This window comes from Acinonyx jubatus, chromosome C1, assembly GCF_027475565.1.
Source record: "Acinonyx jubatus isolate Ajub_Pintada_27869175 chromosome C1, VMU_Ajub_asm_v1.0, whole genome shotgun sequence".
Classification (NCBI taxonomy): domain Eukaryota; kingdom Metazoa; phylum Chordata; class Mammalia; order Carnivora; family Felidae; genus Acinonyx; species Acinonyx jubatus.
In genome coordinates this window covers 31,545,579-31,564,366 of record NC_069381.1, presented here as the reverse complement: position 1 = coordinate 31,564,366, position 18,788 = coordinate 31,545,579, and the positions used below count along the sequence as shown (strand labels likewise).

The window sequence follows — 18,788 nt, the reverse complement described above, 5'->3', positions numbered from 1 at the left end:
TTTCTCTCCCTTAATATTTTCTTAATAACATTTTCTTTTTTCTACCTTCCTTTATTATAAGAATACACTATATAATACATATAGCACACAAAATATGTGTTAATCAACTCTTCACATTATCATTAAGGTTCTGGTCAACAGTAGGCTATTAGTAAAGTTTGGGGGAAGTCTACGCAATTTTTGACTGCATGAGGGGGTGCATGTCAGTGCCCCTAACCCTCACATCAATCTTTCAGTAACTTCTCTAGAAATGTACAAATCCAAAAGGAAACCAAACCACCCCTAATTCATGTTTAAACATAACTGAGAGCCAAGAACACCACAGATTTTAATTACATTTTCAGATATAAAGATCTGAAACCATTAGAGCTAATACCTGACTCATACCAGAATGAATAGTTTTATGTAGTTAGAAATTGCATTTAAAAGGGGGAGGGCAGTGGAGACCTAACACAGTCAAAATCACCTCCAGGAAAATATAGGCCCATTTAGAGTGGGAAATACTGAGAACAGAACTAAGACCTAATTCCCTACTGGGGAATCCAAAGGAAGCCAGTGGTTCGAAAGTCTGGATTGAGGGACTAGAGATAGCACTCTTGAGAAGACAACTACCTTTGGGGGAGGGTAGACATATTGAAGGAAAAGCAGGGGATTGTAATTCAGAATTATACAGAAACAGAAGAGAATCATAAAGCCAAAAGACACATCAGACACTTCCCATCCCAACAGCCTCATCTACTAAAGAAACTGCATTTCATTAGGTCAACAGAAAATTCATAACCTGAGATCCCTGCCAAAATAGAACCTCCTGTTTTTGCTGGTCCAGGAAAATATCAGACATTTCAAATGATTAGGAAATAGCAATCGACACCTATAAAAAGCTTCTATCTGACAGAAAGCAAAGATGAGGCTAAAACCATTTTAACTGTTAAAAATTCTGCCAAAATCAGTGACTAACCAGAAGAAAACTATTGCACAACAACCCAACTTGAATTAAACAAGTATTGACAGATATGAAAAAAATACCATGAATCATAAATTTTAAAAGTCAGACTAGAAATGCACAATAGACAGGAAGATGTAAAAGTGGAATTGTCCAAACTCAAGAAAAAAATTGAAGAAAGACAAAATAATCTCAATTGACTCAATTCCAGGGTGCCCAATGGACACAGGTTTAACTGAAAATGTAGTAAGGGACATTGAGAAGAGAAATAAAAACAGCCAAGAGAATAAAAATAAATATTAGAAAAGGTTAAAAAGTATCAGAAAGGAACTGTTGGATATAGAACATAGTCAACAAAGATTCAATGTGTATGTGTAAATGTATGTATGCATGTATTATTGGAGTCTCTGAAGAAGATAAAGCAATGAACCAGAATTAATACTTAAATTTTTCAAAAATTAAAACCCAAACTTCTATTTTGAAAGGGCCTACCTTATTCCTGGAAAAATTGATTCAGATTGGTTACTCTAAGATCTATTCTAGTAAAACTATTACATTCTAAGAATAAAGAAAAATTTCCTCTAAGCCTCCAGAAAAAAGGCCAAATTATTTACAAGGGAAAGAAAGTCAAGTTTGCATCATCCTTTGCTATAGCAAAGTACAAAGCAAGACAAAGTAGAGTGGTGTTTTTAAGAAATTCAAGGAAAGAAAATAAGATCATGGGGTTTTATATCTATACAAGCTGTTTTTTGGGTATTGAGATTATACTGAAATGTGTTCAGCATGCAGGAGCTTAGGAAATGCTGTAACCCAAGCCCTACCGGAGGAATGAGTTACATACAGAAAGAGCTTCATCCAAACAAGGAATGATCAATCTAAGACAAAAACAAAGGTGGAGACGGGATAGAACAGCATGGTATCAGTCTGGGTCCAATGAAAAGAGAGAACCCACACGGTAATTTGAACACAGAAAGTTTAATATAATTATTAACTGTAACACAGGCTTGGGGTATTGGTGTGTTTGGCTAGTCAGAAGGAAAGAGAACTCTAATGAATACAAGAGCAGACGCAAGGGCAGGCCACTACACTGGAGCTGAGATAGAGGGCCCAAGGAGGAGCCTCCCCTCCCCTCTCCCATCCTCAGGGCTGAGATGTAGACCTTGTTGGAGGGGACGCAGCTGTGGCTCACTGTACGAGAGAAGTCACTGTGGTGCCACAGCAGTGGACCTTGCTAGAAATTTGCCTTCAGGGGTGCCTCTGGGGAAAGCTGTTCATGGAGAGATGTTTCTCTCGAGTGCTATAAAGCCATTTAAGTGGAGCAAGGTGGTGATGGTCGTGGTGCTGGCTGCTAATATTACTGGCTGTCGTGAACTGCAGAATATGGTCAAGAGAGAAGGTGGGATTGCTGCAGGAGCCCACCAAGCATTCACACCGGAAGCAGGAAGCAAACCTCCTCCCTCCTGTAATATCCTTGGATGCGATCAAAGGATGTCACCTAAAACTGATAAACCAAATAGAAGCCTAAATGAGGAAAAGGTAGATTAAGGATACTATAAAATATGTTAGTATAAAGGTAACTACTCAAATAAAATTCCAAAACTTCCTTAATAACAAAGGAGCAAAAAGATCAAGAAACAGACCACACAGAGAAGGAGATGAACTAAATATGGAAAACACAGTCAATAAAACCTAATGTGACAGGGTTGAAACCAAATGTGTGATTTATATTAATAAATATAAATAGTCTTAACTGACCTATTCAAAGAAAAAAAATTCAGATTGATACTCAGAGTCAAACCCAGCTTTATACTGTGTACAGGAAACATACCTAAAGTCAAATAAATGAGAAAGACTAAAAATAAAAGGATGGTTAAGGGTATGAAAAGGAAAGTCAAACAATACAATAACAGATACTACAATTCTGACATTAGACAAGGCAGAATTCAGACCACGAGGGGTACCTGGGTGGCTCAGTCAGTTGAGTGTCCAGCTTTGGCTGAGGTCATGATTTCACAGTTTGTAAGTTTGAGCCCCGCATCGGACTCACTGATGTCAGCACAGCCTGTTTGGGATCCTCTGTCCACCCGCCCCCCCCGCCCCTCCCCCACTCATGCTTGCACTCTCTCTTTGTCTCTCTCTCTCTCTCTCTTTCTCACACAAAAATAAATTAAAAAACAAAACAAAAAAAAAGAATTCAGACCAGGATGCATTCAACAAGACAAAAGAAGCCACTTTATAATGCTTAATGGTGACACAATTCACAATGAAAATGTAATAATTAAAAATATTTTGGAACCAAATTACAAAGAATGTGTCTTCGTAAAATGAAAATGATTGTAGGTGCAAAGAGATAGAGACAAACACACTGATAGATTTAACACACTCTCAAGGCAAGGCAGGCCAAGAGGACAAAAGTTAAAGGTATTGAAGTCTTTAATGAATAAGGTAGATCACGTATGTGTACACATATCACACTCTGTTTCCTGGTGAATATCCTTCTACATTGAAATCTAAAACTCTAAACAGCTCTTGTGTGAAAAGGGAAATATAAACCAAAATTGCAAAACTCCTAAAAAACAATTAATAAACACGTATCAGAATTTTGAGATCAGTTAAAGCAATGGTTGAAAGAAAACTGATAGATTTAAATACTTGACATCAATAAAAATGGAAGGATAAAAATTAAGGATTTAAATTCCCAATTCAAAAAGCTAGAAGAAGAGTCACGACACAAAACAAAAGGAAAAAAGAAAGGTAAAAGCAAAAGTTAACGAGGTGGAAAATAGAAAAGCAATAAGTCAAAATGCCGGTCGTTTGGGAGGAAAATACACAAGATACACAAACTAAGTAGTTAGCCTACTAAAGAAAAGGAATAAGCACAGATACACAAAAGTAGAGATGACAAAGGGGGGAAATAACTCTGTGTAAATAAATTAGAAAAGTGAGGTGAAGTAGGAAAATACTATTTGTAAAATCTGAACCCAATAGCATTACAATATTTAAACAGGTATGTAGAAAACATATGAAAAATTTCAAAGAACTACACCTGCAGCAGAGCACTTAAGTGCAGATTATTCTACAGGGGAGTCCTACAAAACTTTAAAGACCAGATAATCTACGACTTAAATTGCTAGAGGTCAGTGATACCCAACAGAACTTCTGTGACGATGGAAATGTTTTATATCTGTGCTGTCTAGCCACATATGGCTACTGCAACTAAGGATTTTTAATTTTGTGTAATTGTAATTTAAAGTTAAAAAGCCTTATGTGGCTGGTGAGTGTCTACTGGACAGTTCAACTCCATACATATCATAGAAAAATAGGAAAACATACAGATTTCTTTTTATGAAGTAGGTAGAATTTTGATACCTAAGCCTGATTTAAACACACACACACACACACACACACACACACACACACACACACACAGTTTCATGTATAAATTTTGTTACAAAAATCCTAAGTAAAATGAGAAGTGAGAATTCAACACATTTAAAACAATAATTTATCAAAGCAAATTAGTGGGTTTTTTTTTTCTGGAATAAAAAGATTTAACTTTAGAAAAATCATTAATGAAATTCACCATATTAAGATAGTTATAACAGGGATGCTTGGGTGGCTCAGTCAGTTAAGCATTTGACTCTTGATTACAGTTCAGGTCATGATCTCACAGTTCATGAGATTGAGCCCCAGTTGGGCTCTGGGCTGACAGCAAGGAGCCTACTTGGGATTCATATTCTCTCTCTCTCTCTCTCTCTCTCTCTCTCTCTCTCTCCCTCTCTCTCCCTCTCCCTCTCCCTCTCCCTCTCCCTCTCCCTCTCCCTCTCCCTCTCCCTCTCCCCTCCTCTTCCTCCCGGCTCATGCTCTCATGTACTCTTTCTCTCTCTAAATAAACTTAAAAAAAAAACAAAAACAAACAAAAAAGATAGCTATAAGGAAGAAAGTCGTCTGACCTTTGACGAAAATTAGCACACTACTAAAGACTCAACATTTCCTGATTTCAAAACTTACTACAGAGCAACAATAAGACATGTAGTACTGGCATAAAGATATACTTATAGGGGCGCCTGGGTGGCTCAGTCAGTTAAGTGTCTGACTTCAGCGCAGGTCATGATCTCACGGTCCATGAGTTCGAGCCCCACGTCTGGCTCTGTGCTGACAGCTCAGAGCCTGGAGCCTGCTTCGGATTCTGTGTCTCCCTCTCTCTCTGCCCCTCCCCTGCTCACACTCTGTCTCTCTCTGTCTTTCAATAATAAATAAACATTAAAAAAATTTTTTTTAAGTTAAAAATAGAATTACCATATGATTCATCATTTCCACTTCTGGGTATATAGACAAAACAATTAAAAGTAGGGATTCAAGCAGATATTAGTATACCTATGTTTAGCAGCATTATTCACAATAGCCAAAAGGTTGAAGCAACCGAAGTGTCTATCTGTGGAAGAATGGGTCAACAAAATGTAGTATATGCATACAACAGAATATTACTGAACCTTAAAAAGGAAGGAGATTCTACCCCGTGTGACAATGTAGATGAATCTTGAAGACATTATGCTAAGTGAAATAAGCCAGTTGCAAGAGGACAGACACTGTATGATCCCACTTATAGGAGATACATAATACAGGCAAACTTATAGAGACAGAAAACAATGGTGGTTGTCAGGAGCTGGTGGGGAGGGAGGAATGGCAGATTACTGTTTAATGGGTACAGAGTTCACTTGGGGAAGATGAAAAAGTTCTGGAGATGGATGGTGGTGATGGTTGCACAACAATGTGAATGTACTTAATACCACTTACTTTTGAGAAAGAGAAGGGGAAATATGTACACACACACACGTTTTATAATATACATGAAATTACATATTTTATATACTTATTTTTATGAGAAGAAACACAGGAATGTTAAACCAGAAAATAAGGAAAAGGTCACCTATTGAGAGTATCTAGGAATAGTGTGGAAAGTATAGCAATGAGAGTGAGACTTCTCTGAGAATACTCTTTTATATTCTCTTGACTTTTGCATTATGTAAATGTTTTACTTTAAAAATAAAACTAAACCAGAGAAAAGAACAAATCATATTCTGAAATTGATTACAAACAGAAACAAACTGAACTATGTATCAAATGGATATCATAACATTGGGACACACTTCAAAGAAAAAATGGAACTTCAAATAAATCCTGATGTTTTATTAACAATGTTAGTAGTTTTACCTTAATCTGAAGCTATTTTGCGTGTATTGAGGATAGGGCAAGTGAGTAAAGAAGATACAAATATAGGATGGGGGAAGATGAACCCTGTAGTATAGAATTTGAATTGGAGGTATCTATTATGAACTCTTAACTTTAAAAAGTGTATATAATTATTTATATATATATACACACACACACACACACACACACATACACATAAACATATACATATGTATGTATATGTATATATATTTGTATTATAATGATATAAGTTCTGTTCATTGAAAAGGCCTAAAAGTAATGACACCTCAGTAGCAATGTGGTTTCTAAATCCCATTCTCCACTAAAAGGAATCATGGCTCCTTGGAGAAATGACTGATTCCAGGGCTGAGCAGAAGAGAAAATGTAAGGTGAATTTGGAACATTCTATTATGCCAGAAAGAAAAGAAGTCTTAAAGAACAGAAACATATCAGAAGGACACAGGAGCCAGCTTGAAGGGGCTCTGATCAGCCAAAACTGGAACAATAAGAGTAACAAACAGAATAATGAAAACAAGAGAACAATGGTATTGGCATCCATAGGTCCCTAGTGATACACATAAAAAACTTTAGAGTTGCAGGGAAAGGTCTAATTGCAGAATGTCAGCTAGTAAGTATAGAGAGAATGATGGAAAATTACCATTTTGCAACCACCATTTTAATTGATTCAGGCAAGGATAATCAGTGAGTGCTAAAACCACAGGGTAAAAAAGCTTATTGGAGAATAGGGTATCCACGTAGTCTCAATGTTTCCTATTAATTACAAAGGGAAATTATAATGGAGAAGTCTGTCAGTCACTCCTTAACAAGTGATCAAATTCAGTATCATCGATAATTAGATAAACCACATATGTGCTTCTTAAAGTAATGAAGTGAGAAGTACTCAACATCACTTGTATTTTTGTCAGAACTGTTTAGCATGAATGTAATCATAAGGAAACAATCAGAAAAAAAAATCCAAATTGTGGGATATTCTATTAAACAGCTAGCCCACAGTCTTCAAAAATATCAGTTTCATGAAAAACCAGCAAAAGACAACAGGGTTGGCCTAGATTAAAGGAGGCCAAAGAAACAGGACAACCAAATACAATATGTAATTCTCGTTCCGCTCCTGTACTTAAAAAATTCAACTGCTATAAAGGACATTTGGGGGACAGTTGAGGATATTTTAAATTAAATTTCTTGGGAATGACAGTATTACAGTTTTAAAGGAGAACGTCCTTGTTCTGAGGACAAATGTACTGATGTATATTTAGGGGTGAAGTGTCACTATGTTTCTGACTTTCTCATAGTTCAGAGGAAAAAGTGTGTGTAGATAGATGGAAAGCAAATATGGTGAAATGTTATTAGTTGTTGAATCTGGGTGAAGGATACATAGTTGTTCATGTACTGTTTTTGCTACTTTTCTCTAGGTTTAAGATTTTTCAAAATAAAGTTTAAATAAATTATGTACATAATTATACATATATATGTGTGTGTGTTCATGTTCCCCAGGCCTCCTCTGGACCTCTCCCCAGAGTTGCTGAATCAGAATCTCTAGGTAATGGGGCTTGGGATTCTGCATGGTAAAATGACTCTCCCGAGACTCTAATGAAATTGGTCTATATTTGGGAAATATTGCTCTAGAAGAGCCTTCTTCTCCTGTAAAATCTTGTATGGTTTTTGTGTGTATGTGTGTGTGTTCTGTTCACATAGGAACATTCGTACCCCCCTGCCAGAGTCTTCCAGGGGGAAAGGTGGAAAGGTAGAATGATTTTCAGGTGACATTATTATCTCAATGCTGCCAGCCTTTTCCTCACACCCTGTTGTTTTACTAACCTATTCTACTACTCAAGACTGTGATTACTTCTTCTGAAAAAAAAAAAAAAAAGACTGTCTGGATCACTGGTTCTCAAACTTGGCTGCCAGTTAGAATCACCCAGAGAGCTCTTAAAATTTTCAGTGCGTAGGCCTTTCCTCAGATCAGTTAAATCTGAATTTCTGGGGTTGGGACCAATGTATTCTTTAATGCTCCCCAGGGGATCCCAGTGTCCATGTTGGATTGTTCCTGGTCTAAAACAGAACCTGGTTTCTGGTGAGGCTCCTAGTCAAGTGTGTCAGGATCCCAGCACAAAGTGCCTGGTCAGCAAACTTGGTCACATGCTCTGGGGTGGGTATATGTGGTACCTTGACTTGAAAGGAACCCTTTGTATATTCCTGTCACTGATCTGTCTTTTCATTTGCTAAGTAGCCTCCAGGGCCTGTCAGTAGAAAGGGGGATTTAAAAAGATAAACGTCTCATTTATCACAGAAATATAAGCTCTTTATAGAAACCTGTGGGGGTGGGGCGCCTGGGTGGCTCAGTCAGTTGAGAGTCAGACTTCGGTTCAGGTCATGATCTCACGGTTCGTGGGTTCGAGTCCCGCATTGGGTTCTGTGTTGCCAGCTCAGAGCCTGGAGCCTGTTTCAGATGATGTGTCTCCCTCTCTCTCTGCCCCTCCCTCGCGCTCTGTCTCAAAAGGAAATAAACATTAAAAAAAATTTTTTTTAAATAAATAAAAATAAAGAAACTTGTGGGGGTGGAAATAACCCAAAATCTTAGAGAGAGATTACTTTAACTGTTGGTGTCTTAAATGCTTATTTTGCAGAGATAATTTTAAAAGTATTCATTAGGGGCACCTGGGTGGCTCAGTTGGTTATGAATCCAACTTTGGCTCAGGTCATGATCTCATGGTTCATGAGTTCAAGCCCCACATCAGGCTCTGTGCTGACAGCTAAGAGCCTGGAGCCTGCTTCCGATTCTGTGTCTCCCTCTCTCTCTGCCCCTCCCTTGCTCATGCTCTGTCTCTGTCTCTCAAAAATAAATAAATGTTAAAAAAAATTTTTTTTAAGTATTCATTAAACTCCTTCTTCTCTACAGCAAGGACCCTGCCAGACCCATGCATACATATATCATCTCAAGATTAGTCACAACCACCCATTAAATTAATCTGAATTAACTTGAGTTTGAGTGTGTATATGGGGTTGTAACAGTGACTTGGGGATGGAGTCCTATGAGAACTATAAGGAATCCAATCTCCCCAAATGGTCAGGTTGGGTATTCACTTCTTCCTCGGGGAAGACCGTGTGTTCAGCACCTCTCTGCCAGTTTCACTTGTGTGTTCTTTCATGCATGGGGTAAAACTGAGATAGTGTACTCAGCGCAGTTTGGAAGCCTGGCTTTAGTTCAGTGTCCTCATCTGACAAATACAGAAACAGGGAAAGGGAAGTGAGTTGTCCAGGATTGTACAGTGACTTAGTGGCATATTTCTGTACATGTATTTGCGGATGTACATGTATGTAAAGCTCCTCTGGGAGAAGAGAATGAGTTTGGAATCATCTTGACGGCCACAGAGTCTAATAACTTCACAAAGCTTTGAATTATCATATGGGACAATGAATGGTGGGGTGGGGAGTGCAACCATGTGGTTCCTGGTGTGAGTGCTATTCTGTTACTTGCCACCAGAGGGCATGAGCTCTGATTCAATTCTAGACCTGCTGATCTACATCTCGTTCCAGAGCTTCCTCAGGTCAAGGTTAAACAAATGAATCCTAACTTCTTCAGTAATCCCACAGTCTTGGGAATATCTGGAAGCTCTTTATAACTGGTTCCATATAAATATTTTTAAAGAAATCCTAGGTAAGCACAGAAAACTCGCAGCATGCCTGGGTTTAGAATTAAAGAGACCTGACTTTGTAATATTAGCTCAGCCACTTACAAGTTTAGTTATGTGGCCATTGGTAAATTAATCTACCTTGACTTTTAACGTTGAATTTCAGTCGCCTGCCAGATCCTTCATAAACTCTGCCATACCTGGTTTTTGAGTATTAAGTGGAATAACATAATAAAGTATCCAGCAAGTCTTGGTACCTGTTTAATAAGTGGAGATTTTTCCTTTGTTCAATAAAACTCTCACGGAAATTAAATTCTAGTTGGAAAAGACATACACATTACAAGGAAAAAAGAGAGAAAATTCAGGCAATGATAAGAGCTAAGGATAAATAAGGGATCAGGGGGTGCCTGGGTGGTTCAGTCAGTTAAGTGTCCGACTCTTGATCTCAGCTCAGGTCTTGATCTCAGGTTCATGAGTTCAAGCCCCACCTTGGGCTCCATGTTGGGCATGAAGCCTACTTAAAAATATATATAAATAAGAAGGGAGCAGGATTTAGGAGGCTGTTTTAGGTAGGATGGTCTAGGAACACCTCTCTGAGGAGATGATATTTCAGCAAAGAACTAACAAAGATTTGAGAAAAGGGGGGAGTCTTTGAGGCAGAGGGACACAGCTTGGTGTGTTTCAGGAACAGAAAGACGAGTGAATGAGGGGCAGATGAGTTATGAGAAGTAAGTTCATTCCAGACCGCATGAGCTTTGTTAACATGCCTAAAGACTAGATTTGTGTTGTGTATGGGATGTAAGCACAACAGTGATGTGGCCTGATTTATATTTAAAAAAACATGCAAACCTATCATTCTGGCTGTTATGTGGAGAACAGACAGTAGGGAGGCGAAAGTAGAGACAGTCTGCTAGAAGGCTGCTGAGCATTCGAGGCAGAGTGTGACTGTGCCTTAGATCAGGGCAGTCACTGGTGGGTGAGAAATCTCAAATGGCGAGAAATGGTTTGATTCAGGGTATATTATTAGATGCGTGTGCCATCAAGCCTTGCTGACGAATTGTATTTGAGGGGTGCTAGGAAGGGAGGAATCACAGGTGGCTTCTAGGCATTTTGATCTGAGCACCTGGGTTTTAATAAGTGGTGTCATTAAGTGAGCTGAGATACTGGAGAAAAGAGCAAGTTGGGGGCAGGCAGCAAAATCCAGAGTTCTGCTTGAGACTTACTCATCTTGAGGCCTCCTAGCATCCAAGTGGACTTACAGAAAAAGGCAGATGGAAATACAAGCATGAAACTCAAGGCAGAGGTTTGAGCTGGAGATATAAATTGGCAGTCCTATTTGCCAGGGGGAGGCTGGGGACCAAGAGGAGGAGAACCAGTGGCCAAGCACTGAGGTGCTCCCACTTTCAGAGGTCAAGATTTCTGACACACCTGTTCTTTTCTTCACAAGCAGGCCATTGTTTAATTGGAGGAGATCCTCAAGTAACTGTTTTTAATCTTCTTCCCTTCCCTCTTTCTCCAATAGATGACCCAAAACTCTTTTTACCAATAAAAACAGTAAGGTAGGGCTGAGTGATGAAATATCTGAAGACCTTAACATGCAGATTAATAATGAAGGTTCTGGAGACAGAGGAATTGGTCTTAAATCCTGCCTCTGCTATTTACTAACAGAGTGGCCTTAGATATTTTATTTAATTTCTCTAACCTCAGTCCCTCCATCTACAATGGCCAGAGTGTATGTTATATCTATTATATATATTATTATATACCAAGCTGTGTTTTAAGTCTTTCACATGTATTAACCTATTTTAATCCTTAGAACAACCCATTGAGGTAGTTACTATTTTTATCTCACTTTATTTTTGAAGAAACTAAAGCCAGAGAGAGGTTTTTGTAATTTGCCATACGTTACACATCAGGGAGGTGGCAGACTAGATTTAAGTCAAGGCAGCTGGTGTCTGGACCAGTGCTACGTTTCTCGTATCTAATTCACAGAGTTGTAGTAGTGATTAAATGAGATAACCCACTTAAAGTGCTTGGCACATAGAGCCTGGAACATCATATGTGCATAATGTTTTCTTTGGAAGCAGCATAGTGTAGTGAAAGAGAACCAGATGAGAGGGCTTAGGGCTCCAGCCTCATTCTATAAGAGCAACTTATGTGACCACAAATAAGTTTCTTAGCCCCTCTGGACTTAAGTTTTGTAATCTGCAACATAAAATTTTTGTACTGTATGGTCTCTGAGGGCCCTTTCAATATTAAAACGCTATCTATGACTTCCCAATACAAATTGTAGATACATTTGAATTTGGAAGGGGGGGTTCCACCTCACTTAGGGGGCTGGGGAATAAAGTACCTTAATAATTCCTTGGGCTGGTAACATTTCTGTGTTGCCCTTCTACTCTTGAAGGAGCTTGCTAGGAGGTAGTGAAACGGAATAGTTAAGAACCATGAGGTTTGGAGTAGGACCACCATTTATTGGAATCTTCATCACTTACTACCTTGGACAAGATGCTTGAGTTTCCATTTCATCTGCAAACTAAGAAGAATAATACTGTGTACCTCATGGTAGTATTTCAAATATCCGGAAAGAAATTGCATGTAGAGAATTTAATACATAATAAGCAGTCAGTGCGTATTAGCTATTATAATATTACTCTAAGTGTTCCCAGAGCTGAGGGAACTTTTTTTTATTTTTTATTTTTTAGTTCTTTAAGTTCCATGTGACATGGAAGCTCCTGAGTAACCCTTTCTAAGAAATGGAATTGGTGATTACATGGCGAGGCACTTGCTGGGAACTGAGGGCATGAATCTGAGTGTTCTGACTGAGCAGTCATTCCTTCTACTCCTCTCTTTTACCAGGGATAGCAAGCATTTCTCTCGAATAGTTGTGTCTTGCCACGTCTTGCCCATAAGTGTAGTGAACCATTCATGGCCCATCTGCTCTAGGTTTGACTTGTGTCAGTCCTTGACGAACCTAAGGAGAGTTGTTTTCCTCACACACAGACCGGGCCTGAGTTTCTGGAGAAATTTATTTATTTTTTTCTTTTACCCTGATCAAAGGAAAAGTAGTAGTCAAGAATCCTTTGGCCGTGATTGCAAAAACTCAACTCAAAATAGGTTAGAGGAGAGGAAAAGGAGGAAGCAGGAATGACTGAGACCGTATAACCAAGAAGGTAAGGCCTGCTGCTGAGTGGGTTTGAACACAGAGTTGTAAACCCTCTCATGATTCCCCACATCTTGCTCTACGTTGGCTTTATTCTCAGTTGTTCTCCCTGTAGCAGTGCCAAGCCTCCAAACAGCCTTATAGCCATGACCTCAGGGAAAGACTCTTCTTCAGCGTGTCTGTCATGTCGGAAAACAGTTGACCCAACTGGGGACACACACACTCTTGGTGTAGGGGAGTCTGATGCCCTTAAATGGCATTATTTTGCATTCCATGGCCAGGTTGGTAGTCATGTGATAGACATCCCCACCAAATCACATAGAATTTTTCCAAAAGGAAAAAAACTAGGCAAGCAAAAAAGTAAACAATAGCAATTTTAGATTAAGTGATAGGAGCATCCGCATCGCTGTCACCATTGTTGATGTGAAGGAGCTATCAAGACATCTTCTGACCTTGGGGAACTTGGCTTAGCCTAGCCAGCTTTGAGACAGTTTAAATCGTACAGGGTGATGACTCTCTGATTTCCATTTTCTTCTCTCTCTCTCCATGCCCTCCCCCTTAATTATAGCTATTAATTAATACTCCCCAAAGCTGATTCTTCCCTTTTTCATTTTACCTGCACGCTGATAGTTTAGCATAGTAGTTAGCAGTGTGGACTTAAGGATCAGACTGCCTGGGTTTCAATCCTGTCTTTCTCATTTGCTCATTTTGAAATCATAAGTTTACTTTATACCTCTTTTCTCGTCTATAAAAGGAAGACAGTAGCTACCTTCCTGAGTTGTCTTGAGTAGATAGACTGTGGAAGGTGACTGGCTTAATATCTAGTCAAATGGTCAGTAATAACAGATGTCATTGTTGTTGTTATTTCCAGCTCTACAGCTTTGAGGCACCCTATCTGTTCTTTTGTCAAGAATAGGAAAGCTGAGGGCGATTGGGAGACTATCAAAAAGCACAAGATTTGGGCATCTCAGGATAGAGAGTTGAAGCCAAATCTGAAGGAGGCCTTTGGAACTCTAGCTGGAAGACCTAACTCCGATAACAATCTTATTTTTACAATTTACTACTTAAATGGTACATTCTTATTGGCTTTCACTTGCTGAACGACAATGGACAATTAATCTCTCTAGGCTTCTTTTTATTCTTTTGGAAAATGAATATTTTTGGATAGGATTATCCCTTCCATGATCATCATTGTCTGATCCTTAATTGTTTAAGTAAAAATGAATATTGGAAAGCGTTCTGTAGTCGTGTGCGTGTGTGTGTGCGCACGCACACACGCGCACGTGCATGTGTGTGAGAGAAAGAGAAACAGTGAGTTAGTTTATATTACAATAAACCGAAAAGATTTACTTGTTTATTGGGTGTAGCATGTTACGTACCTGGTTTCTTCATAAGAGATTATCATATCCCCTTTCATACCCCACTGTCTAGATCATTTCTAAGTATTTGTTGATCCTATCTCACATCTCTTTTGGACTTGTCAAGGAAAGATTTTTAGACATTATAATACATATTTTATAATACTTGTCGTAGAGCCTGAAAACTTGGTTGGGGATTTTGTTCCACTACTTACTTTGCAACATTACCTTGGGCAAGTTACATTCCCTCTCACGTGCCTCATTTCCATGTCTGTCTAATGAGGCATTTCTTCTATTTAACCTGTAAGTCCTTTCCTAACAGTCTGTGACTCTGTAACTATCACAGCATAGGTTGGGGCAGGAGTAGCTGGATTCCAAAGGGAAAACTTGGTATCACCAGTCCCTTTGAAACCTATTTTTTTATCTGTCGCCCATTATGTTTGCTGCAGGATTTCGGCTGAATGCCTCTTCTTGGCCCATGTTCCTTTTGAAGACACTAAATGGAGCAGAGATGGCTCCCATCAGGATTTTCCACAAGGTATGGTGTCCTTCAGATATCACCACTGCAGACTGCTAAGGTCAAATGCTTACATTCTTTCATTTACTAAGCCCCTGATGTCTACTTTATATTTATGGCCTGAGGATGCCTTCTCAGAAACTAGTTCAGTGGAAGGATTTTTTAGTACCTTATGAAGCAGCAATGATCCCTGGAGGAAATTACACCATAAGTTAGGATTTCTGGTTTTTGGGTCCCAGCTCCACCATTAATAAGCTATGTCCTTTTGTCCTCATCTGTAAGTGGGAGTCTGTCTACCTCACAGGATCGTTAGGAAGTTAAAATGTGTTTATCAATAAAACATAAAATATGATATAAATCTAATGGAGCTGCTCTTATCCCAGATCTTGGAATTCCCTAAGTTCCATATGCTAAACAGAGAGAAAGGAAGGAGACCATTTTTTGAGTGTCTACAGGATGTTTGGAGTTGATATACACCATCTCATTTAATATTCACAGTTAACTTTCTGAAGCAAGAATTATGATTTCCACTTAACAGCTAAGAAAATGAATACTTTTGAATAAAGAACTTGCCCAAGATCACATGGCTAGTAAGTGGTGGAACAGGGATGTAGAACCCGTATCCATCCTTTCTTGTCTCCCAAAGGATGAGGCAATTGGTCTGCTCTCAGCTGAACTCTTTTAATGAGGTCAAGGGGCCTGAACTAGAGTTGCCTATGCTGCTAGTTAAGTCTAAACCCTAAGAGCACCTTGGTTCCCAGAATATAGTGTACTGGGCAACCTAGAAACCCTTTCGCTATAGAATATATCAAATTGGTGGTGGGGCAGGGGGAGGGAGACCCACAAATATTCTTTTAAATGCTTTGCTGAGCTACCAGAAAGTTAGAAAACTCTCCAGAGGCCAGAATGAAGAAGGAGAACCAGTGTTAAGTGTGACGTACTGTACCTGCAGGTCCCTTAAGGGGCTTTGCCAGTCTCACTTTCTAAGGATCTTGTCTTTTAGCAGCCGTGGTAGGATAGATGAGCACTTGGGCCTGTGCAGGGCAGTGAAACGGGCCCTGAGACTGCCACGCAGACAAGTAGGTCAGGTCCCTCAGGTGGTCCCTCCTAGTGAAAAGACTGTTAATACTGCTGAGGAAGGTGTCTGCCTCAGCTCTGCAGTGGGATGCAAATGGGAGTGACCGCCCCTGATAAATCAGCCTAACCCGTGCAAGTCCAAATACACCGCATGTGTTGTCTAGGAACTTCAGGGCTGTATGGAGCTCTTTCTGAGTGCCTGCAGAAGCAAACCCAAAGTCTCTCTAGAGGGTTTGGTTGCTTTCAACACAATGCCATAGGAGTCCCAAAGGTGAAGCACCACTGAAGAGGAGTATTCTGTTCAGAATTCCAGAGCCCTCAAATACTCTCAGAATAAACCCAACATGTTGAGACATCAGTGGACCCAACAAAACAGTAAGGCTATAACCAAAGGGCTTCCAGATAATAGAAATAGCAGATAGAGATTATAAATTAAGTATTTGAAAATGATTAAGGAACAAAAAGAAGGAATTTAAAAGTTGAGAGATGTACAAAACCCTATTTTTAAAAATATTTTAAAAAATTGAAATGAAACTTAATGGTTAAAAGTACAAATTAATAGGTAAGTATATAAGAAACTAGGACTTAGATAAAGAAGAATTAACTGAAAGATGTATGTAAGGAATTTCCCCAGAATGCAGCACAGAGAGATAAAGAGGTAGAAAACGTTAAGGAAAAGAGACCAGGAGAATAATACTAGAAGGTCCAACGTATGCTGAACACAAACTTCGGAAAGACTAATTAGAAAGAATAGAGAATAGGAATATTCAAGAAGATATTAACAGAATTTTCCAGAGTGTGCAATAAAGGCAAATACATACCTTAAAACATCACAGTATTAATTGAAGTCCAGAGAAAAGATCCGAGCAAGTAATCACACAGGGTACCTTCCAGAGGGTTACAGGTAGCGTGACAGCACATTTCCAGACAGCAGCCGTACAAACCAAAAGATCATAGAACAGTATCTTCCAAGTACTGAGAATAAAATTATTGTCCACCTAGAATTTTATATCTAGCTGTACTATTATTTCAGAACAAATACAAAACCAAGACATTTCCAAACAAACTAGTACAAGTAGATACTTTCAGCCACTGAAAGAACAACTGAAAAATCTATTTCAGGAGGAGGATCATTGAACCCAGAAAATAAGAATGGACGTAATAGTGATGAGGAAAGATTGCTTAACATGTGGGTAAAACTAAGCAAGCAGTGCCTGTAACTGTATAAACTAAGTATAATAACAATGTGGAACTAAATTATCAAATACCTATTAACTCAGGAGTAGGTAAATTTCAGGAGTAGAGATTGTTTGGGACTGTACATATAATGAGTTTTAGACTGAATTATGTCAACTACACAGCTACAGTCTCAAGGCAATCTGCTAAAAGATTCTAAATAGAATGGTTAACGTCTGAATCAATGGAGGGGGTAAAAAGGGAAGAAAATTCAATTTACTGTAAAGGAGAAAAAGGAACCCAGAAAAATCAAGTTACATAGAAATGTAGGCAAGATAATTGTAATAAATTTAAATATCTCAGTTATCGCAAAAAAGGTTAAACTCATCAGTTCAGTCAGATACCCATTAGATTGCTTTTAAATCTAGCTCTATGCTGTTTATAAGAGACCCTGCTAAAATATACACCAAATGTTGAAAGGGAAGGAAAAGACACACCACGCAAATCTTTGTCAAGAAAGCCTATGCTAACTATACTGACATTAGGCAAAGGAGACTTTGTCGCTGAAAGACTTCATTAAAGAGGCCACAATCTAATAAAAAAAAGTACATGCTCCTGAAAAACAGTGCCTCAGATATGAAAGCAAAATTTGACAGAATTTAGACAAATTGGAAAATCCACAGTTGTTGACGAATATTTCAGTATATGTCACTCAGTAATTGATCAATAAAGCAGACAAGGAAATTGGTGTATCAGTCAGCATAAGCTACTCGGCATTAAATCAGCTGATAAGTTTTTTGTTTTTTGGTTTTTTTTTTAGGTTTATTTGTTTTGAGAGAGAGAGTGCATGTGTGTGCCACTTGTGAGCCAGGGAGGGGCAGAAAGAGAAGGAGAGAGACTCCAAGCAGGCCCTATGCTGTCAGTGCAGAACCCGATGCGGGACTTGATCTCACAGTGAGATCATGACCTGAGCTGAAATCAAGAGTCAGACACTTAACCGACTGAGCCACCCAGGGGCCCCAAGCTGATCAGTTTTTAAGAGTCAGTTGCAGGGGCGCCTGGGTGACTCAGTCGGTTAAGCATCTGACTTAGGCTCAGGTGGTGATCTCACAGTTTATGGGTTTGAGCCCTGCATCAGGCTCTATGCTGACAGCTCGGAGCCTGGAGCCTGCTTCGGATTCTGTGTCTCCCTTGCTCTCTGCCCCTCCCTCGTTCACACTGTCTCTGTCTCTGTGTCTCTCTCTGTCTCAGAAATAAATAAACATTAAATTTTTTTAAGAAAAATAAATAAATCAGTTGCATTTCTATTTAACAGCAGCAAGTGGCTTGAAAATAAAAATTTTTTTTAAATTTTTTTTCTTTTAATGTTTATTTATTTGTGAGAGAGAGACAGAGCACGAGCAGGGGAGGAGCAGAGAGAAAAGGAGACACAGAATCCGAAACAGGCTCCAGGCTCTGAGCTGTCAGCACAAAGCCCGACACGGGGCTCGAACTCGCAAACCATGAGATCATGACCTGAGCCGAAGCCAGACGCTCAACCGACTGAGCCACCCAGGCGCCCCTAAAAATTTTTAAAGATAGCACTTATGATAACAATAAAATAATATGCCTAGAAAATGTTAATAAAAGCATGAGATACTTATAAAGAAAAATTAAAAATCTATATTAAAGAAAAAATCTACATTAAAGA

The 18,788-nt window shown here is 39.0% G+C and overlaps 1 protein-coding gene across 17 annotated transcripts in view; it reads left to right on the top strand.

Annotated features, from left to right (window-relative positions):
- Positions 1 to 18,788, top strand: part of SCMH1 (Scm polycomb group protein homolog 1) — a 184,610-nt gene that overhangs the window by 82,722 nt on the left and 83,100 nt on the right. For 14 of the 17 annotated variants that reach the window (XM_053212367.1, XM_053212361.1, XM_053212336.1 and 11 more), the window contains one exon: positions 14,778 to 14,866. The exons of 2 other annotated variants lie outside the window; for them this stretch is intronic. In XM_053212367.1, the coding sequence (XP_053068342.1) occupies positions 14,778 to 14,866 (89 nt within the window). Of the gene's footprint in view, positions 1 to 7,669; positions 7,716 to 14,777; positions 14,867 to 18,788 lie in introns of all 17 variants that reach the window. One more of the 17 variants, XM_015087450.3, reaches the window with a different exon arrangement.